This window comes from Orycteropus afer, unplaced genomic scaffold (assembly GCF_000298275.1).
Source record: "Orycteropus afer afer isolate SDZICR_OR568_19922 unplaced genomic scaffold, OryAfe1.0 scaffold00005, whole genome shotgun sequence".
In the NCBI taxonomy this organism is placed as follows: domain Eukaryota; kingdom Metazoa; phylum Chordata; class Mammalia; order Tubulidentata; family Orycteropodidae; genus Orycteropus; species Orycteropus afer.
Genome location: NW_006921592.1, coordinates 27,674,114 through 27,694,840, shown reverse-complemented (window position 1 = coordinate 27,694,840; position 20,727 = coordinate 27,674,114). Strand labels below are relative to the sequence as shown.

Here is a 20,727-nt window from a genome sequence, read left to right as displayed (position 1 = left end):
ATGCTGTTGTGGATTATCTTATGCGTCAGAAGGGACCTTCGAGCTCACTTGGTCATATCTGAGAGAGAATTCCTCCTGAATCTCCTAGCTGAGTTTGTTATCTGTATCTTGGTGGGGAGATCTTTGTTGGAGTGGGGTCTCTCTTTCCAGTAACAAGCCCTTACTGTGCAAAGAAATGCCAAGAGTGATGTCATCTAGCCTGTGGTTCCACTCACAGTTCTCGGAAGCAGAGAGAGCACTTAACATACTTGCAAGTCTAGAGAGAAGGGAATTTTCAGAAAGTTCATGTGAGTCTCTTTGCTTTCTCTCTATACAAAGCAAGTTTCTGCAGCAAACCAGTTGAAATTTTGCTTATTTGTCATTTAGGCAGAAAGGACTCATCTTGAACATTTCTTCTGGAGCTACTCACTTCCCTTGGCCTGTACACAGTCTGTATTCAGCTTCCAAGGTGAGTGGCATCATGAAGTCCAAGTCCTTTCTTCCTCTATTTTTTCCTAATTGGCATTTTCTTTTGGATTACCTGGCAAATTTATGAAAAGATTTGCCTGGAGACATTCTTACATGCATAGGGCAGAACAGCCAAGAGGGGTCTTTGGATAAATTAGGACAAGATCCCCCATCTGGGAAGAAGAAGCCCTTGCAGCAGTGCGGCTTGGCTAGCCCACCCCCTGAGGAATTACAGACGGTATGCACCGCCTTGATTGGGAATCCTTAGTGCTCTCCTGATAACAAGTACAATTGTATCATCCTTCAGTCCTGAAGGCCTAGCCTAGTGTCTCCAGCTTAGTTATCAAAATAAACCCTAGTGGATGGGGAGGAGAGGATAGATGTGTTCTAGGCAGGAGAGAGCTTTCGCTGGATAGGTTATTTTGTATACAGTGGCTCTGTTCTCGTTGCTACTCATAACTCATGGCAACCCCTTGTGTTACAGAGTAGAACTGCTTCATTTTTCTTTTTTATTTTTTGGCTGAAATATTTATGGAAACAGAGTGCTAGGCCTTTCTTTTGGTAGTGGATTTGAACCACCAAACTTTTGGTAAGCAGTCAATCACAAACTGCTTGTGCTACCTAGGATTTATGTAGTGGCCCTGTTGCTGTTGTTACGTGCTTTGGAGTTGATTTTCAACTCAGAAGTGACCCATTGTAGACCGCCCTACTGGGTTTTCTAGGCTATAATCTTTATGAGAGCATATTGCTGGGTCTTTCTCCAGCTAAAAGGCTGGGTGGATTGGTACCACCAACCTTCCAGTTACCAGCCCAGCTCTTAACTGTTGTGTCACCAGGGCTCCTTGCAGTGGCTCTAGGTATCCATTTATTGCAAAATGTATGTTCTCACTGATGTGAGGGAACCCTTCCCAGACAAAGGCAGGGTAAGCATCTTGGTAAAAATGAAATACTAACTCCAGTTAAGATAAACTACTGCATTTTTAGGTGGAGCAAGTAGGCTTTTGTGGTACCATTTGAAATCTGAGTAAGTTGGCTTTACCAGGAGAAAGCAAGCTTTTGGTTCTTAGGTATCTTTTTCTTCATTGCTCCAGGCTTTTGTACGCATGTTTTCCAAGGCACTCCAAGTGGAATATAAAGAGAAAGGAATCATTATACAGGTGAGGTCAATATTTCTGAGCTCTTGGGAATGGAGGCCTGTAGAGCTGAGGACCCTGACTCTTGTAGGACTGGTGAGGGGTGGGGGAATAGTCTGCATAAAGCTATATCAGTTCCTGTGACTACCATGGTAGCAGCTACGGCTACTGTGTTTCTGGTTGTATCCATTTCACAATCATATGGTCTGGGTGCTGGGTAGGGAAATGGGCTGGGTGAGTGATTTCTCAGAGATGCTGGTGACTCCTCTTACTCCCTGATGCTGTATCAGAACAGAAATTGTGTCTTAGTTCACCATCCTTTGCTCTCTGAACTTGGTATAGGACATAGGCTTATGTGGGAGGACATGTGGAGCATGACAAAAAACTAGGCACTTAGTCCCTGTTGGAAAGAGGGGAGGGACTCTTAATTAAGTGTGTGTGTGTGTGTGTGTGTGTGTGTGTGTCCCTTGGGGGTTGTGAACCTCCACATTCTGGTACTTGAGTAGTAGGGAAGACAGGCTCTGTTTCCCCTTTCCCCTGCAATAGAGAACTGTCATGGACATCACCTTGTCCTAGTCTGTAAGCAGAGCTGCCTTTCACTACCATTTGTGGGCAGAGCAATATGATGTCTGTGAGTTCCAACGGTTTACATGTACTTAGTTCATCAGCAGTTAGAGTTAAGTGATGGTTTCCTCTTGCAACAGTGTTAGTCTGTATAGGCTAACTTGCTGCAGTTGCAAACAACCCCAAACAGCTCAGTAGCTTAAAACAATAAGGTCTTACTTCTCATTCATGCTACCTATCTTAGGCTGAGTTCTCTAGAAAAGCAAAACCAGTGAAGCTAATATACGTAACCTAGAATATGCAATTTAGAAACAGTTCTTTTGCTTTGCTATTTGGAAGGAAGTTTTATGACATGATATTAGAAATGAAAAAAAGTACACTCAAAGTTATATTTTAACATTTAATACTGTACATATTGATTTTCATAACTAAGGGCATAAAGTGACATAACTAATGTCACTGAATTGTACATGTTGAAAGGCAAAAAATATGTTATGCATATATTTACCACACACACACACACACATGCACACGTCTAGGTGAGAATATCTTAGGCAGCTATTCTTTATATTAGCTAGATAAAAGATAAAGCTTATTAAATAGTTGTTGTTGTTATGTGCTGTGGAGTCAGACCTGACTCATAGCAACCCCTCCTTGGGTTTCTGAGGCAGTAGCACTACGGAAGTAGATTGCCCAACCTTCCTTCCAAGGAGTGGCTGGTGGGTTTGAACTGCCAGCCTTCTGGTTAGCAGTCAAGTGCCTTAGGCACTACACTACCAGGGCTCCCCATTAAATAGGGAGATATGAATTAATGGCATTAATTTTGCAAATAACATGGTCTTCCTGACCATAGTGAGTGATGTTACAGACACATCACTGTGCCACAATTCCTTTTTCTGCCTGCTGGATCAAAGTTTCACCCATGAGAGATTTTTCCCTCCTCTAATCTTATACTATCCATCCTCCAAATCCCAGCTGAAGATGGTTTCCTTTTGCAACCATGTTAGTCTGTATAGGCTAACTTGCTGCAGTGACAAACAACCCCAAACAGCTCAGTAGCTTAAAAACATTCATGCTACCTATCTTAGGCTGAGTTCTCTAGAAAAGCAAACTCAGGGAAGCTGTGGTGGTTATGTTTGTGTGCCAACGTGGCTGGGCCTGGTTGAGTGGCTGGGCAGCTGGTGGGAGTTATTCCCCATGATGAGACTGGCAATCAACTCCATGGTGGGATCTACCGCAAGCAGCTGAGTAGCTACCTTTGGGATGTGGTCTGTTTCCTGTATATGAGGAGAAGCCTCGAGGATAGTCTCTAGCTTATGGCACGCTTGAACCCTGCATGCAGCCATGTCATTGTTGAGCAGCCTGCAATGCTCTGCCGACCTTGGGACTTAAAATGGGCTTGAGTTAATGGACTGCCGTGTAGTTTGATAACATTGAGACTGTGCCATTTTATTTGTCAACCTTGGGCTTGTTAGCCTCAACAGCCAGTAGCTGCCTGAGTGAAGAGATGCCTCTATCTTCACTGGGCCAGGAGCAAGAGGCAGAGCTGAAGCTCAAAGTCAAGGGGCTTTCCCCTAATCCCTAGAGCCTGGCACTTGGAACTCATACTTCTAGCCTCCTGAACTATGAGAGAATAAACTCCTGTTTGTTAAGGCCATCCCATTTGTGGTATATTCCTGTCAGAGCAGCACAAGGTAACCAGAACAGAAGCTAATACATGTAAATATATATATGGTAGTCAAGGTTGTGTGTCACCTTGGCTGGGCTGTGATTTTGAGTGGCCTGGCAGTTGGATGTATTTATTCCCCATGATGATATAGGGTGTAGTATGATCAACTCCATGGTGAAATCTGCTGTGAGCAGTTACTCAGTTGCCTTTGGGGGTGTGGCCTGCTTCCAGTATACATGGAGAAACTTTGGGAAAGGTCTCTAGCTTTTTGGCTGATTTGGATCTTGCATTTGGCTGAGTCTCTATCTATAGTTCCTGGACTTGAACCAGTGACCTGCCATATTACCTGCTTATCTTGGGATTGTGCTATCTTACTTGCTAATTTTGGGTTCATCAGCCTCAGCAGCCAGTAGCTGCATGAGTTAGAAGAAGCCTCCAGCTCCAGTGCACAAGGAACGAGAGTCAGAGCTGAAGCCCCAGGTCAAGGGGCCTTCACTCAGTGCCTAGAGCTGGCACTCTGAATTTGCACTTCTACCCTCCTAGACTATAAAAGAATAAATTTCTGTTTGATATTTCTTTTATAGTAGCACTAGAGAACAAAGACATATGCATATCTCAAGGAAATGGCTTACACTGTTGTTGAGGCTGACAAGTCATAAGTCCATGGGATGGGTCAGATGTCAGGCAGGAGGATTCACCTGACTCATGTAGCTCCAGAGGCTGATGAACAAAGATCAGCAGATCAGACAGCAGGCTACTGGCTCATGGGCTGGGAGGCCGCTGAATCTAAGATCAGCAAGTAAAATGGCAGGCTACTGGCTCAAGTCCCAAGAACCAGAAGTGAGATGATGAGAGTTGAATACAGGATCCAGAGTGAGCAAAATCTAGAGAGCTTTGCCTGGATGTTTATACATATTTGATGCAGTCCACACCCCCAAGGAAACTACCCTTCAACTGATTGGCTGCTTGTACTACATCATAACTGCCAAACCACAGAATCATGGCCCAGCTAAGTTGATACCCAGTCCACCTCTTGTCAACTTGCCACCTATACACATATCCTTCAACCATACCAAAAATTAAACTCACTGGTGTTGAGTTGATTTGACTCATAGTAACCCCTTCTTGGATTTATGAGGTGGTATCTCTACAGTAGATTGCCTGGTCTTCCTTCTGAGCAGTGGCTTGTGGGTTTGAACCACCAGTGTTCTAGTTAGCAGTCAAATGCCTTAGACAATACATCACCAGAGTTCCTCCTTAAACCATACATAATATTAAATAAAGACAATTATAAAGTCATAGTTGCACTTAACATGATACAATTAACATGTATACAAACAAAAACACACTAACCCTATTTATCTTATATCTTTATATTTTATAAGTGAAGAAAGCATAACTATTTGACTAGTCTTTTCTACAATTAGTCATATGGTTGTAGTTCATATTTAGAACTACCTTCTTCCAGCATACATTCTGTATTCCTTTGCCCTCAGTAAGCACCTCAGCTGGTCATGGTTCTTCTCCCAGTGGGGTGACCCAAACCTTCATTCCTGAGGGGTTGAGGCCATTAGTAATCATGTTGGAACTGGACTGCTACCGTTTCCGTTTACTTTAATCACTGAACATGGTAGTACTAAGAGACATCCCAATGAATCTCCTGTATTCCAGATATACTCTTCTTTAACTCTATTATGTAATATCAATCCAATTTCCCCTTGGTAATCAGGATCAATCACACTAGCTAATACAGTAACTCATCTTTGCCTGTTGATCCAGAGGCATGAGGATCCCAAAGTGGTGGGTGACATTCATAAATTCCAATTCAATGGGATCAGTATTGTGTCTCAAAAGGGAATATTCCTCCCTTTGGAACTAAGGCGTAAAAGCATTGGGTTGCAAGAACAGGAAGCAAAAATTTTGTGAGTGAGTCACTAGGGGTAATAGTGAGTGGTGCTACTATCATTTATACCCCTTTCTTGCTGGACCCATGAATCTTGGCTTTTGGAGAAACAGCACCATGTATTGGATGCTGATTTAGAGCATATATAGCCCCCTAGAGAATACTGACACAAATGTAGTTATTACCAATTATCTGGTGCCATAATTATGTCTTTAGAAGGCCATTCCATCGTTTTATCAAGTCAGCTGCTTCAGGATGATGGGGAACATGGTGAACCAGTGAATTCCGTGAGCATGGGTCTATTGCTGCACTTCATTTGCTGTGAAGTGAGCCTTTAATCATAGGCAATGCTGTGTGAGATACCATGATGGTGAATAAGGTGTTCTGTAAGTCCACAGATGGTAGTTTTGGCAGAAGCATTGCATGCAGGAAAGGCAAATCCATATCCAGAGTAAGTGTCTACTGCAGTAAGAATAGAACTGAGCCTTTTCCATGATGGGAGTGGTCTGATGTAATCAACCTGCCACCAGCTTGTTGCCTGATTGTCCCAAGGAATAGTCCATATAGGGGGGTCAGTGTTGGTTTCTGCTGCTGACAGATTTGGGCACCCAACAGTGGTTGTCGCTAAGTTGGCCTTGGTGAGTGGGAGTCCATGTTGCTGAGCCCATGCATAACCTCCATCCCTGACACCATGACCACTTTGTTTGTGAGCCAGTTGGGCAATGACAGGGGTGTCTGAGGGAAGAGGATGACTAGTTTCCACAGAATGTGTGATTCTACCCACTTAATTGTAAAATCTTCCTCTGCCAAGGTCACCTTTTGGTGAGCATTCATAGGAGACACAAATATCTTCACTTCTCTGGCCCATGCAGAGAGGCCTATCCACATGTTTCTTCCCTATGCCTTCTTGTCACCAATTTCCAATCATGTTCCTTCAGAGTCCCTGATCATACAGCCAAACCATTAGCCACAGCCCATGAATGAGCAAATAATCACATCTCTGGCCATTTTTCCTTCCAAGCAAAGTGAACAACCAAATACACTGTTAGAAATTCTTCCCACTGGAAGTGTTTACCTTCACCATTGTCCTTCAGGGAGGTCCCAGAAAGGGACTGCACTGTTGCTGCTGTTCACTTTTGAGTGGTGCCTGCATACCATGCAGGACCATCTGTAAACCAAGCACTGTTTTCTCTTCCTCAGTCAACTGATTATAAGACCATAGGTGTGGACTGGGAGAGGGAAGGTAATGTGACTGGAATGCAGACAATAGGTATTTGGGCCACTTCTTTATGTAACTTACTTGTGCATTTAGGTCCTGCTTCAGACTAATCTTGTATATATCACTTCCATTTAAGTCTGGGTTGCATTCAAAACTAACAACTTTTTGAGTCACTTGATAAATAGGCTGGAGTATCATACCCAAATGAGCATATGTTGCCTCCAAAATCTAAAGAGGCCCACTGGCTGTTGTATCTCTTTTTTAGCATGGGAAGGGCCAGATGCAATACTTTATCCTTCACTTCAGAAGAATAACTCAATGTCCTCCACACCACTGGACCCCTAGAAATTTCACTGAGGTTGAAGGTGTCTGAATTTTTGTTAGGTTAATTTCCCACCCTCTAAGACACAAATGTCTTACCAATAAGTATAGAGTCATTGAAAATTTTTCCTTACTAAGTCCAATCTCAGAAACCCAAGGAGGGGTTGATATGAGTCGGGTCCAACTTGATGGCACTTAACAACAACAGCAACTATTCCAATCAGCATAATATCATCAATATAATAGACCAGTGTGATGTCTTGTAGAAGAGAACTATGATTAAGGGCCCTGTGAACTAAATTATTATAAGGAGCTGGAGAGTTGTTATACACCTGAGGTAGGACAGTGAAGACATATTGCTGGCCTTGCCAGCTGAAGGGAAACTATTTGTGGTGATCTTTTGAAATCATAATTGAGGAAAAGGCATCGACTAGATCAATAGCAGCATACCAGGTACCAGGAGATTTATTAATTTGCTCAAACAATGAAACCACACCTGAAATAGCAACCACAATTGGAGTCATTACCTGGTTAAGTTTACAATATTCCACTGTCATTCTCTAAGATCCACCCATTTTGTGCATAAGCCAAATAGGTGAGTTCAATAGCAATGTGGTGGGAGTCACTGGCCCTGCATCCTTAAAGTCTTTGATGGTGGTGCTCTGCAATCCCTCTGAGAATGAGAAATTCCTTTTGGTTTACTGTTTTCCTAGGTAAGGGCAATATAATGGCATCCACTTGGCTTTTCTTACCATTATAGCCCTCATTCCACATGTCAGGGATCCAATGTGGATGAGGTTCTGTCAGTTGCTGAGTATATCTACTCCAGTCATGCGTTATGGAACTGCAGAAATCACTATACGATGGGTTTGGGCACCCACTGGAACCACTGTGAAATGGACCTGAGCTAAGACTCCAGTAATAATCTGACATCCATATTTCCCTACTCTGACTGGTGGACCACAATGAAGTTTTAGATCTTCTGGAATTAGTGTCAATTCAGAGGCAGTGTCCAGCAATCTTTGAAAATCTGATTATTTACTTTTACTTAGTGAACACTTACTCTCATAAAAGGCAGTAGATTCCTTTGGGGAAGGCTGTGAAAATTAACAGTACAAATATTTGGCAGTGTAGTGAGGTCTTTCCTCAAGGGGACCCAGCCTCCCCTTCATTCAAAGGTCTGTCGGTCTGTAAACTGGTTAAGTCTGAGAATTGATTGAAGGGCTGTGACTTTCCATTCTGGTGATTCAAATTAGACGGTCATTCACTTGAGCTAGAATTCCTCTGGTTGTACAGATCAAGAAAATAATTAGTTGATTTCTTACCTATTTCACTCTTAGGGACACCATGCATAAGTAGCCAATGCTATAAATCCATATGAGTGAGACTATTCTGATTACCGCTTTGACTCTGCTGGCCATTATGATAACAACACCCACCTTGTCTTTGTCTGTTAAGTGCTGCCACTTGGCCCCTATCACCACAGGGTTCAATCAGCCACATTGTTGTTAGGAGTCTTAATTTAATTAGGGGCATTCCCACTGTCAAATCTGAGTTATGTAAAAAAAGCAATCACATCAGTCTTCAAGGATACTGAGGACTCACTTCACAAATTTGTTCCTCATTGTTATGGTAAAAATTGTCTCCTCTGGGCACTCCATGTACATGTCTATGCATCTAACCTGATAACTCCACTCTGAATGCCAATTTCTCTAAGCTTTTGGATACCTTCTTCTACAGTATAGCAAGGCAGGTTTGGCACTTCAACTTGATTTGGTGTAGTCCATCAACATGTAATCCATGCTTCAGGGAACCAACCAGAGAAACTATTAGATCCTTTTTTGAGCTTTTGAGCTGAAATGTTGAATGAAGAATCTGCTTATTGGACTCATATCAATAAATTTAAACTGATCTAACCTTATGTACCTTGCACCATATACTACACCCTTAATAGCCATTTCCACATATCATCTTGAGGTCTCTGTTTGTACATATTAAAAAATCAAGCAGTTCTTTTGGAGTGTAGTGTCACATTTTGTACTTCACCTTTTGGGGCTTGTTGGTATTTAAATGTAGTTATAGGTCTAGAAGCAGAGGTGGATAATAGGGGTGTGTCCTAGGAATATTTCATGGTGTCTTATAAGACAATTGCCAGGAGAAGCCCTAGACAATGTCCCTGACACCATCTCAGCAGCCACAACTGGGTTAATTTCTTCAAATGGGAGCAGAAGAGATAATGGTTTTACTGATAATGGCTTATCAGATAAAGATGGAGTAATCTCTTCAGATGGGAAGGTTGGTGCTCATGGAAAGAGTGATTCAACAGAATTTATAGGGCTAACATCCCTATTTTCCTGATTGTCTGCCCATATGTCACTATCCCAAGTTTCAGGATCTTCCCACTCAATGCCCTCACTTTCACTTCAGACAATATTCAATTCAATGGGAATTCAGTTGGTGTTGTAATCCAGCCACTCTTTTTTGTTTATCAAATTTATTGTGATTTGGGTGAAAGTTTACAGAGCAAATTCATCTTCCATGCAGCAGTTCCCATACACTTTGTCTCATGACTGACTGCAATCTCCCACCGCGCAACAGCTCTCCTCCCGCTTCCTCCCCATAGCCACCTCTTCCCCATGTCCTTCCCTCCCATGAACTTCTGCCCCCTGAGCTGTCTCCCTGTGCATACACAGCCCTTCTGTTCTCCCATGATTGATCTCTCCAAGGAGTATATCTACCTAATGTAAATGTTCAGCTCAAATGCCTGTCTTTTGTTTGGCTGGAAATGACAAGAGTGGGTTCAATTCCAGACCTGAAAGACGGCTAGTTACACACAGACCACTCAACCCAGGATGCTGCACCCACATACTCTATGGTAATATATCCCTTAGAGCAATAGACCACAGGGCACCAGAGGACCAACATTCAAATTGAGGAAATGCAGGACAAACAGGAGTGCATAAATATGATGCGCACAGGGGGAGGGTTACAGAGTAGGGAGGAGAGGAGACTGGGTTAGGATTGGACATGGTAAATGGGGAATGAAATTAAATGTAAACATAATGTTGAGTGTGAAACAAGCTCTTAAAAACAACAAAAATAAAGACAGCTAGGGGCCACAGTCTTAGGGTTTCACCAGGCTCTATCAGACCAACAAATCTGGTCTGTTGTTATTTTTTTTTTTTTTTATGATTTTGAGTTTTGTTCCATATTGTTCTCCCACTTATCCAGGATCTCCTACAGAGATTCCTTCTGAGTGGTTGACAGTGGTAGGTGGGCACCACCTAATTCTTCTGGTCTTGTAGTCATATAGGCTGAGGATCGCATGGTGTACCAGTCCCTTGGACTAATTGTTTCCATGTGTCTTTGGTTTTCTTCATTCTTCTTTGTAATTCAGCCACTCTTATAAGACTCTAGGTTTGTTTTTCAGCAATATCAGCTTTGTTACCACTAGAAACAAGGCCTTTATTCACGGCACAAGTAGCAACTTTCATATCTTTTATTGAACACTTGAGCTGTGACTCTGAGCACTGAGATCATCTTCCTTTCACTACTTTGTCTAGTGAAAATAGGACGAACCAACCAGCTTCCTTATGCTTCCCATTCTGACAAAATTATACAAAAGTATCTAATATGTAATGACCCAGAGACTTGTTTCTTACAGGTATTTGATCTATTGGTGGTGATATTTTGCTTATTTCTATTGCCACTTCACACCATGGATTACCAGTGTCTTCTTTACTACTGGACGCAGAGTCATCAGTGCCTTTGAGACTGGCAAGACTTGCAGGGGACATAAAGCTCAATTGGCATAACATACTATACAAAATATTGTTCCACCTCCTACTTTGGCAAGTAACAATGGGGATCTTAAAAGCTAGCAAGCTGCCATCTAGATGCAATGATGGGTCTCTCCTCATCCATAGCAAAGAAGAATGAAGAAAACCAAAATTCATGGAAACAATTAGTCCTAGCGACTGGTACACCATCCAATCTGCAGCCTATATGACTATGAGACCAGAAGAACTATATGGTGCCCGGCTACCACTGTCATCCACTTGGAAAGGGATCTATGTAAGAGATCCTTGATAGAGAGGGAGAACAATGTGGAACAAAACTCAAAATCATTTGGAGAAAAAAAAATAAGGTGGTGGGGAGACCAGGTTTGCTGGTCTGCTAGAGCCTGATGGAACCACTGAGACTATGGCTTCTAGCTGCCCTTCAGTCTGGAATTGAACCCATACCCGTGGTTTCCAGCCAAACAAAAGACAGGCATGAGTTGAACATTTACCTCAGGTAGATACACTCCTTGGAGAGAACAATCATGGGAGAAAGAAGGGCTGCTTATGCACAGGGAGACAGCTCAGGGGGCAGGAGTGTATGGAGGGATGGACACTGGGAAGGGGTAACTATGGGGAGGAAGTAGGAGGGAATCTGTTGCATTGTGGTAAACTGTGGTTAATGTCATGAGACAAAGTGTATGTGAACTGCTGTATGGAAAGTGAATTTGCTCTGTAAATCTTCACCCAAATCACAATAAAAAAAAGACTAGCAAGACTTGAGAATCAATTTAGAAAACTCAGCTATGCAATTTTTGTTTCTCTATAACCAATCTTGGTACCAAATGTCTTAGGCTAGGTTCTATAGAGAAGTAAAATCAGTGAAGCTTATATATGTATTTATATATATACATAGAGAGATAGATAGATAGAGAGAGAGAGAGAGAGAGAGAGAGAGAGAGAGAAAGAGATATTTGTCTCAAGGAAATGGTTCACAGTGTTGTAGAGATTGGCACGTCCTAAGCCCATTCATCAGATGTCAGGCTGGAGGCTTCTATTGACTCACGTACCTGCAGGGGCTGATGAATCCAAGATTATCAGGTAAGATGGCAGGCTGATGGCTCAAGTCCAAGAACCAGAAATCAGATGATGGAAGATGGATGCAGGATCCAGAGCAAGCAAAAAACTAGAGAATTTTTCCACAATGTTTATATATATCCAATGCAGGCCACACCCTTGAGGTGTGGAAACTCCCTTTCAACTAATTGGCTGCTAACACTACATCATAACTGTCAAACCAGAGAATCATAGCCCAGCCAAGTTAACACACTACCTCAACTGTCACACTACCTTTACATTGTGAGTTGTCAGAGGGGATAAACTCATTGTAGTGATGCAGGGACTACAATTCAAAATCTTGAATATTGTGAGTTATCATACCAGAGAAAGAATAGGAGTTCTAGAGGATCTTAACTTTGACAATTAAGTGCTCTGGCCCAGAAATGATACTTATTCCTTCTGCTGATAACTTGCCAGTTCTGGTCACATAGTTCTACCACAGGGGCCTACAAAGTGCAATTCTGTCATGTGTACAGAAGAGGGAAGCCAGAAATATTTGGTGAACAACACTAAATAATTCCCAGAGCTGTCTGCTTTCTCACCATATAATTGTCTTAGCATTGTCTTGATCTGGATAATTATGAGCTAGAGATGCCATAGATGCCAAAGTAGGTGGGCTCCATGAGGCTGCAGGGTTGAGAGGAGACGGAAGTATGGGAAGCTTACCCCCTCCCTGATGCAGAAGTTTTAGAGTTGTTCTTCTAACAAGTCTGAGAAAGTGATAAGACTCTGTGAGCTTTCAAAAAATACTTGAGCTCTCTAAACACACACATAATTGGTGTTCAATAAATATTTTCAAATGGATGAGGAAGTATATACTGAAGATTTGGGTTTGATTTTCAAATTCCAATTCTGACATTTATCATCTGATTGATCCTAAATAACCTGCTTAAGTACTATGAGCATTAGTTTCTTCATCCATTAAGAGTTTATGATGCCTGATTACTTCTCAAGGTTGGAGGTTTGAGTCTGTCCAGAGGTGTTGTGGAAGAAAGTCCTGGTGATTTACTTTCAAAATATCAGCCATTGACAACTTGAAAGGGCACAAGTCTACTCTGACACATGTGAGGTTGTCATGAGTCAGAATCAACTCAACAATAACTGATGAATTAATAAGTAAACATACAAGTTTAACCAATATTTATGAGTCCTTCTTTTGCACATAAAGATATTTTGTCAATCAAAGCACACTATAGGAATAAAAACAATAATTATTTTTCCCTTATCTGGAAAATTTCAATTGTGATGTGAAGAAAAATAAAACCAAGCAAACTAGCATGGATCTTTCTTCTTTCTAAAGATGCCAAGTGCTATGTGTCTGGGAATAAAATAATAAGACCCCGTTATGAAATTTCATTCCAGGCCACAGTTTTGGTTAGACCACAGGCTTGCTTATTTTTCTTGCCACAACAGGAAAGATTATGAGGTATGTGCCAGTCTTGGCTCCTAACTGAAGTGTGAAAGTGGGAATCCAAAGTACTTTAAATTGCTCTAACTGTGGTTATATGGGTTAGAAATAAACTTCTGAAGTAAGATTGACAAATAAAATAAGAACAGCCAGTCAATTTTGAATTTCAGATAAATAATGAGCAACTTTTTTAGTATAAATATGTCCCATACAATACTTAGGCCATACATATATTTAAAAATTATTTGTTGTTTATCTGAAATTAAAATTTAACTAGGTGTCCTGTATTTTTAATTTCTAAATCTGTTGTTGTTTTTATGTGCTGTTGAGTCAGACCTGACTCATAGTGACCGTTTCTTGGGGTTTCAGAGGCAATATCACTACAGAATAGATTGCTCAACCTTCCTTCTGAGGAGTGGCTGATGGGTTTGAACTGCCAGCCTTCTGGTTAGCAGTCAAGTGCCTTAGGCACTATGCTACCACATTATGAGGGATAGCTCATACCTTCACAGTTGCCCTGTGTGCTTGCTGAGGAGGGCAATTGGGCCAGCTGATGTTGTGTCTTTATGTCTTCATCTCGAGTTATGGCAAAGTCAGAATCAGAAATCAAACTTTCTGATTCCAAGATTTATACCAGCTCTGCACCTTCATTGCTTTGTAATCATTTAGAATTAAAACTTTTTATTTTTTTAAATTGTTATTTGGGTGAAAGTTTACAGAGCAAATTCATTTTCCACACAACAGCCCACAACATTTTCTTTTTTTATGGCATTGATCGCAATCCCCATAGTGTAACAGTTGTCTTCCCTTTTCCTCCTTGAGGTTACCTTTTCTCCATGCCCTTCTGAGCTATCTCCCTGTGCAAATACTCCCCTTCTGATCTCCCATGAGTGACTGTTCTAAGGAGTGTACCTACCTGGCATAAACGGTCACCTTATATACCTATCTATTGTTTGGCAGGATCCTGAAACTTTTTACAGGAAGAGAAGAGCTGGAAAATCAGGGATGGCAAATTGGATGTTGATTTCTCAGGTCTTTTCTCATTGATGGATTGCTGCTCTGTTATGGTCTTTATTTCCCACTGTAGGTGCAGACCCCATATGGAGTTTCGACCTCAATGACAAACTATCTAAAAGCCAACATAGTAGTCAAGACTGCCAGTGAGTTTGCTGAAGAATCACTAAATTATGTTATGCCTGGAGATGAAAACTGTGGCTGCCTCGCCCATGAAATTTTGGTAACTTATAACTTCTTATTTTCTTGAAATAATGAGGACAAGTATGCAGGCAGCCCTCGTGGGGCTTACCTAGCTCTTCCTTGCTATGGGAAGATTGTCTCCTGTGGCAAGGGTGATGATGCCAGAAGATATGCTACTGAGTAGTATAGCCAGGGAAAAGGAATTTGTACCAAGAGGGAAGGTTCCATCTGGGTGTGCAAATAGTTAAGCACTGAGAAGTTGATGGTTCAAGTCTACAAAGGAGCACATTGGAGGAAAGGCTTGGTGATCTATTTCTGAAAGCAATAGAACACGTTTCTACTCTAATAGACAAACTCTAATAGACAAACTCTAACAGTCAAACTTATGGCAATTAGGTTTTTCTTGGGTGGGTGGGGGGATCAGTAAGGGGGAGGAGAAGATGGACATCTGGATTCTCAGAGGATAGATGTCCTGAAGTTGGCAAATCTCATCCTTGACTGCCTTATTTATCTCTCAGAAAGTAAGGTAACTCCTAGGAACTCTTGGGTAGGGAAGACCAAGACCCTTGGAGCTTCAATGTGAGGGCCATTTCTTTTTGATTCTCTATCCAGTGATATACTGGATATACTTAGTAATCTGCTTTCAAGGGCGAAGGGGGAAGCTTCGTAGTAGTGGATCATTTCCATGGTGTAAATACTCCCACCATGACTTATTTTAAGCTAACAGTGTGATGTCACTGAATGTGAATTTAGGAGAAGATGCACATGAATTTATGAGGACAGCCAGTGCAAGCTAGCTCCAGCACACCATTGATGCTATGTGGAAAGATGGTTCAATGTCTTATAGCATGAGAGGTTCTTATCATTCCTGGGCTGTTTCTAAAAACAAACATAAAAATAAAACAAAGTAGTCTTGAGTATTGCACACTAAAACTGAAAGCAAACAGTGTTAATGTAGTTCTGTTTTCAGTGTACCAAATAACTTTTAAAAAATATTGTGGTAAAATATATGTAAGATAAAAAAAAATTTTTTTTTCTTCCTTCCATTTTTTTTTTTTTAATTGTGATTTGGGTGAAGATTTACAGTGCACATTCACTTTCCATACAGCAGTTCACATACACTTTGTCTCATGACATTGACCACAGTTTACCACAATACAACAGCTCCCCTCCCACTTCTTCCTGATAGTTACCTCTTCCCAGTGTCCCTCTCTCCATGCACTCCTGCCCCCTGAGCTGTCTCCCTGTGTATAAGCAGCCCTTCTCTCTCCCGTGATTGTTCTCTCCAAGGAGTGTAGTAAGATACAATTTGGCATTTTATCCATTTTTAAATGTATTATTCGGTGGCATTAATTACATTCACCATGTTGTGCAACCTTTATCACTATTTCTTAAACGCTTTCTTCAGTCTAAACAGAAACTCAGCAATCCTTAAGTAATAATTCCCCATTTTTCCCTCCCCCAACCCCAGTCTGTGGTAACCGCCAATCTACTTTCTGTCTGTATGAAATAGTCTAAATATTTCATATAAGGAGTAAGTTGTTGTTGTTGTTGTTATTGTTATGGGCTGTCGAGTTGGACCCAACTCATAGCGACCCCTCCTTGGGTTTCCGAGGCAGTATCACTACGGAAGTAGATTGTCCAACCTTCCTTCCAACGAGTGGCTGGTGGTTTTGAACTGCCAGCCTTCTGGTTAGCAGTCAAGTGCCTTAGGCACTAAGCTACCAGAGCTCCTAAGGAGTAAGTAGAATCATACTATATTATTCTTTTTGTGGATGACTTTTTTACTAAGTATAGTGTCTTCAAGGTTCATCCATGTTGTACCATGTATCAGAACTTTTTTCCTTTTTATGACTCAATAATATTCCATTATATAAATATACCACATTTTGCTTACCCATTCATCTGTTGATGGACAATTGAGTTGTTTTCCCTTTTGGCTGTTGTCAATAATACTGAAGTGAATATTTATGTAAAAGCATCTGTTTGATTTCCTGCTCTTAAGTGTTTTGGATATATGCTTAGGAGTGGGATTGCTGAGTCCTATGGTAACTCTGGAGCCCTGGTGGTACAGTGGTTAGAATGCTCAGCTGCTAAAAGAAAGATTGGTGGTTTGAACCCACCAGCCACTCTGCAGGAGAAAGAGGGGACAGTAAGCTTCTGTAATGATTTACAGCCTTGGAAACCCTATGGGGTAATTCTACTCTGTACTATAGGGTCACTGAGTCAGAATCAACTTGATAGCAGTAGTTTATAGTAGTTCAATGTTTAACTTTTAAGGAGTGGTTGCATCATTTTATATGTAATACACGACGGCTCAATTTTCCAGTTTCTCCTTGCCTACATATGGCTACCAGCCACTCCTCAGAAGGAAGACTGGGAAATCTATTTCTGTAGACATACCTCCTTGGAAACCCAAGGAGGGGTCACTATGAGTCAAAATTGACTCGACTGCAGTGAGTTTGGTTCTTTTGGTTTTAATGGGTAACAATGTTGAGCATCATTTTTCCATGGGGTTATTAGTCATTTTTATGTCTTTTTTTTTTTTTTTTTAGAAATATCTATTCAATTCCTTTGCCCATTTAAAATTATATTTTCTTGTTGAGTTTTAGGAGTTCTTCATATATTCTGGATACTAAACCCTTATCAGATATTTGATTTCCAAATATTATTTCCCATTCTAAAGATTGCTGTGATGGGTTGAATTGTGTCCCCCCCCCCCAAATGTATGTTATAAATACTACAATACCTGTGGTTAGGATCCCATTTAGGAATAAGGTTTCTTTGTTATGTTGTTGTTATGTGCCATTGAGTCAGCTCCAACTCATAGTGACTCCATGTACAACAGAACGAAACACTGCCTGGTCCTGATTCATCCTCAAAATCCTTGCTGAGCTGGAGTCCATCATTGCAGCCACTGTGTCAGTCCATCTTGTTGAGGGTTTTCCCCTCTTTCTCTGACCCTCTACTTTACCAAGCATGATACCATTCTCCAGGAACTGGTCCCTTGTGTCAACATGAGCAAAGTAGGAGAGATGAAGTAGCCATTCATTCTTGCTTCTAAGGAGTATCCTGGCTGTACTTCTTCAAAGACATTTAATTCTTCTGGCAGTCCATGGTATTTTCGATATTCTTCACCAACATAATTCAAAGGCATCAATTCTTCAGTCTTCCTTATTAATTGTCTACCATTCACATGCATATGAAGTTATTGAAAATACCATGGCTTGACTCAGGCATGTCTTGGTCTTCAAAGTGACTTTTTCACTCTTTGCCACCAGGTCTTTTGCAGCAGATTTCCCCTTGCAACATGTTGTCATGTTAATAAGGTGGTATCAGTGTAGTGTATGCCTTAAGTCAATCTCTTTTGATGGAAAAAAAAAAAAAAAAGAGCAGATTAAGCAAGCATCAAGAAAGCACAGATGGAGGAAGAGAGATGTCATGTCATGTGAAGTCTCCAAGGAACAGGAAACAGAAGTTGAGAGGAGACAAAGACCTTCCCCTAGAGCCAACAGAGGGAGAAAATCTTTCACTAGAACTGGAAAAAAGAAATAAAAACAAAAACAACTCACTATCGAGTTGGATCTGACTCATAACGACCCCTCCTTGGGTTTCCAAAGCTTTATCTCTACAGAAGATTTGGGTTTGATTTTAGCTATTATAGAGTTAGTTTTTGCATATGGTGTGAGGAAAGGTTCCAACTTCATTCTTTTGCATGTCAGGTCCAGTTGTCCCAAGACCATTTGTGGTTCTTTCCCCTACTGAATGGACTTGGCACTCTTGTTGAAAATCAATTGAACATAATCATATGGGTTTATTCCAGGCTCTCAATTATATTTCAGTTGTCTCTCTGTCTAGTCTTATGCTAGTACCACACTGTTTCTGTACTAGCTTTGTAATAAGTTTTGAAATCAGAAAGTCTGAATCCTCCTACTTTGTTATTTTTGCAGATTGTTTTGGCTAGTTAGAGTCCCTTGCAATTCCATATGAATTTGCAGTTTTTCCCCTCATTTCTGCAAAAATGGCCATTGGGATTTTAGGGATTGGATTGGATCTGTAGATCATTTTGAGTAGTATTAACATCTTAATAATATTAAGTCTTCCAGTCCATGAACACAAATGTCTTTCCATTTATTTAGGGTTTCTTTAAATTCTAACAGTATTGTTTTATAGTTTTCAGTGTACAAATTTTTTCACTTACTTGATTAATTTTTCCTAGGTATTTTATTCTTTGAGATGCTATTTATTTTAAATGGAATTGTATTCTTAATTTCTTTTTTGGATTGCTCATTGCTGACTCCTGAAGAATTTAGATGTACTCTCATTAATTACTCTTCACATGTCAATTTTCTCCTTTGCCTCACAAGGTTTTCTACCTTAGAAATTAGCTTTTTCTCTCTCTTTTTCATGGATACTAAAATATTTAATGTCAATACTTTAAGTTATTCAAAAGCATTCTGTCGCTTCTTGAGAATTTTTGAGACTGGATGTGTTACAGAGTAGAGCTGCTCCATAGGGTTTTCTAGACTGTAATCTTTATGGAAGCAGATCACTAGTCCTTTCTTCCTCAGTACTGCAGTGTGGGTTCAGACCACCAACCTTTAGGTTAGCAGTTGAGCACAAACCATTTGCACCACCCAGTGACCTACTCTTAGATAATTACTTGCTATATTTTACCATAGAATCTCAACAGTATACAGAGTCACCATTTTAACTCACACTACAAATAGGACATTCAGAAAGAATATTAAAACTTTTTTTGCCTTTAGCTGATTAGATCTTTCTCCAGATTAATGTCCAGTAATTCAAACCTAGTTTGTTCTGATCATCTAAACTGTCTATTTGGGAAATATATTCAATCTATTATTTGGATAAACTGTTCAGTCTTTCTGGGAGCCTTTCCTTTTCCTGCCTTTCTCACTAAGAAGATCCCCATAACCTCATTCTAGTCCTTAAATGTGTGTTGGCTAGTGTCCTTCATCTATAGTTGCTCCTCTTGCTGAGATTTGTATCTGCAGATGTTGGGGTAATGAACCTTTCTGTTCTTTTGATTTGGACAGTACACTCCTTGGCGGGGAAACTTTCCCTGCTACCGATGGCTGCAAATGCTTGAATCTCTGCCACAGCCACTATCTGGCCATGAGCCAGGCAATTCACCTTCTAGTTTGGTTCATAGAGGCCCTCTGGCTGTCATCTCCACAGCAACTCCTCCACGGACCTAAGGGAAAATGAGAAAAGCCACATATCAGCATCTTCTTCATACTATGCTAATTTTTTGCGGCTATACTCTGAAGAAGGGGGGCAATAACCCCTTCCTTGCCCTCAGTGTCAGCTTACCTATTTATCACATTTACCTATTGTTCACCCCAGGCTTCCAACCTCCATCCCTCCCATTCCCTGAAGACACCCTTGTCAGAGAACACACACTTAACCCTCTTTCTCTCTTCTTTCCACCGTCTGTAGGGCAGAAAAGGTACAGGCTTTTTGTATGCTCTCCTGATACCATATTCTCTTATCTCAGAGTGGTTTACCTGTTTCCCATGGTTATGATATCCCCTCCACCTCTCAGGAGAACTCCACAATTTTATGTTGCTATCTTAAATTGCTTTTTCTCTCTCTTTTTCATGGATCAGCATTTAGAACACATTTTCTTGAGACAAAAGTTTGGCTTGCAAGGCTATTGATTTGTTACATAACTCAGTGCTAGTTTTCCAAAGCTGAATATTTCCTTGATCTTTTGCTTTTGATTTCTTATGTAACAAATTTTAACCTTTTCAGGCAAACAGATCAAGAATAAATTAGGAAAAAGATTTTTTGTGAATGATAAAGTAAAAGAGAAAACAAATAATGATACAACATCATTTAAAAAAACCATAAAACTGGTTTGGAATTTATGGGAATGTAGGAAAATTATTATATCTGAAGTCCTGGGTAAGTGAGTAGAATCACCTGGTAAATAGTAAATCAC

At 40.8% G+C, this 20,727-nt stretch overlaps 1 protein-coding gene across 1 annotated transcript in view; it reads left to right on the top strand.

Annotated features, from left to right (window-relative positions):
• The window catches only part of HSD17B3 (hydroxysteroid 17-beta dehydrogenase 3), a 74,926-nt gene that overhangs the window by 51,457 nt on the left and 2,742 nt on the right, over nt 1-20,727 (top strand). Inside the window, exons 7-9 of the mRNA XM_007939852.1 lie at nt 367-448; nt 1,539-1,604; nt 14,650-14,799. Coding sequence (XP_007938043.1) covers nt 367-448; nt 1,539-1,604; nt 14,650-14,799 — 298 coding nt within the window. The remainder of the gene's footprint in view (nt 1-366; nt 449-1,538; nt 1,605-14,649; nt 14,800-20,727) is intronic.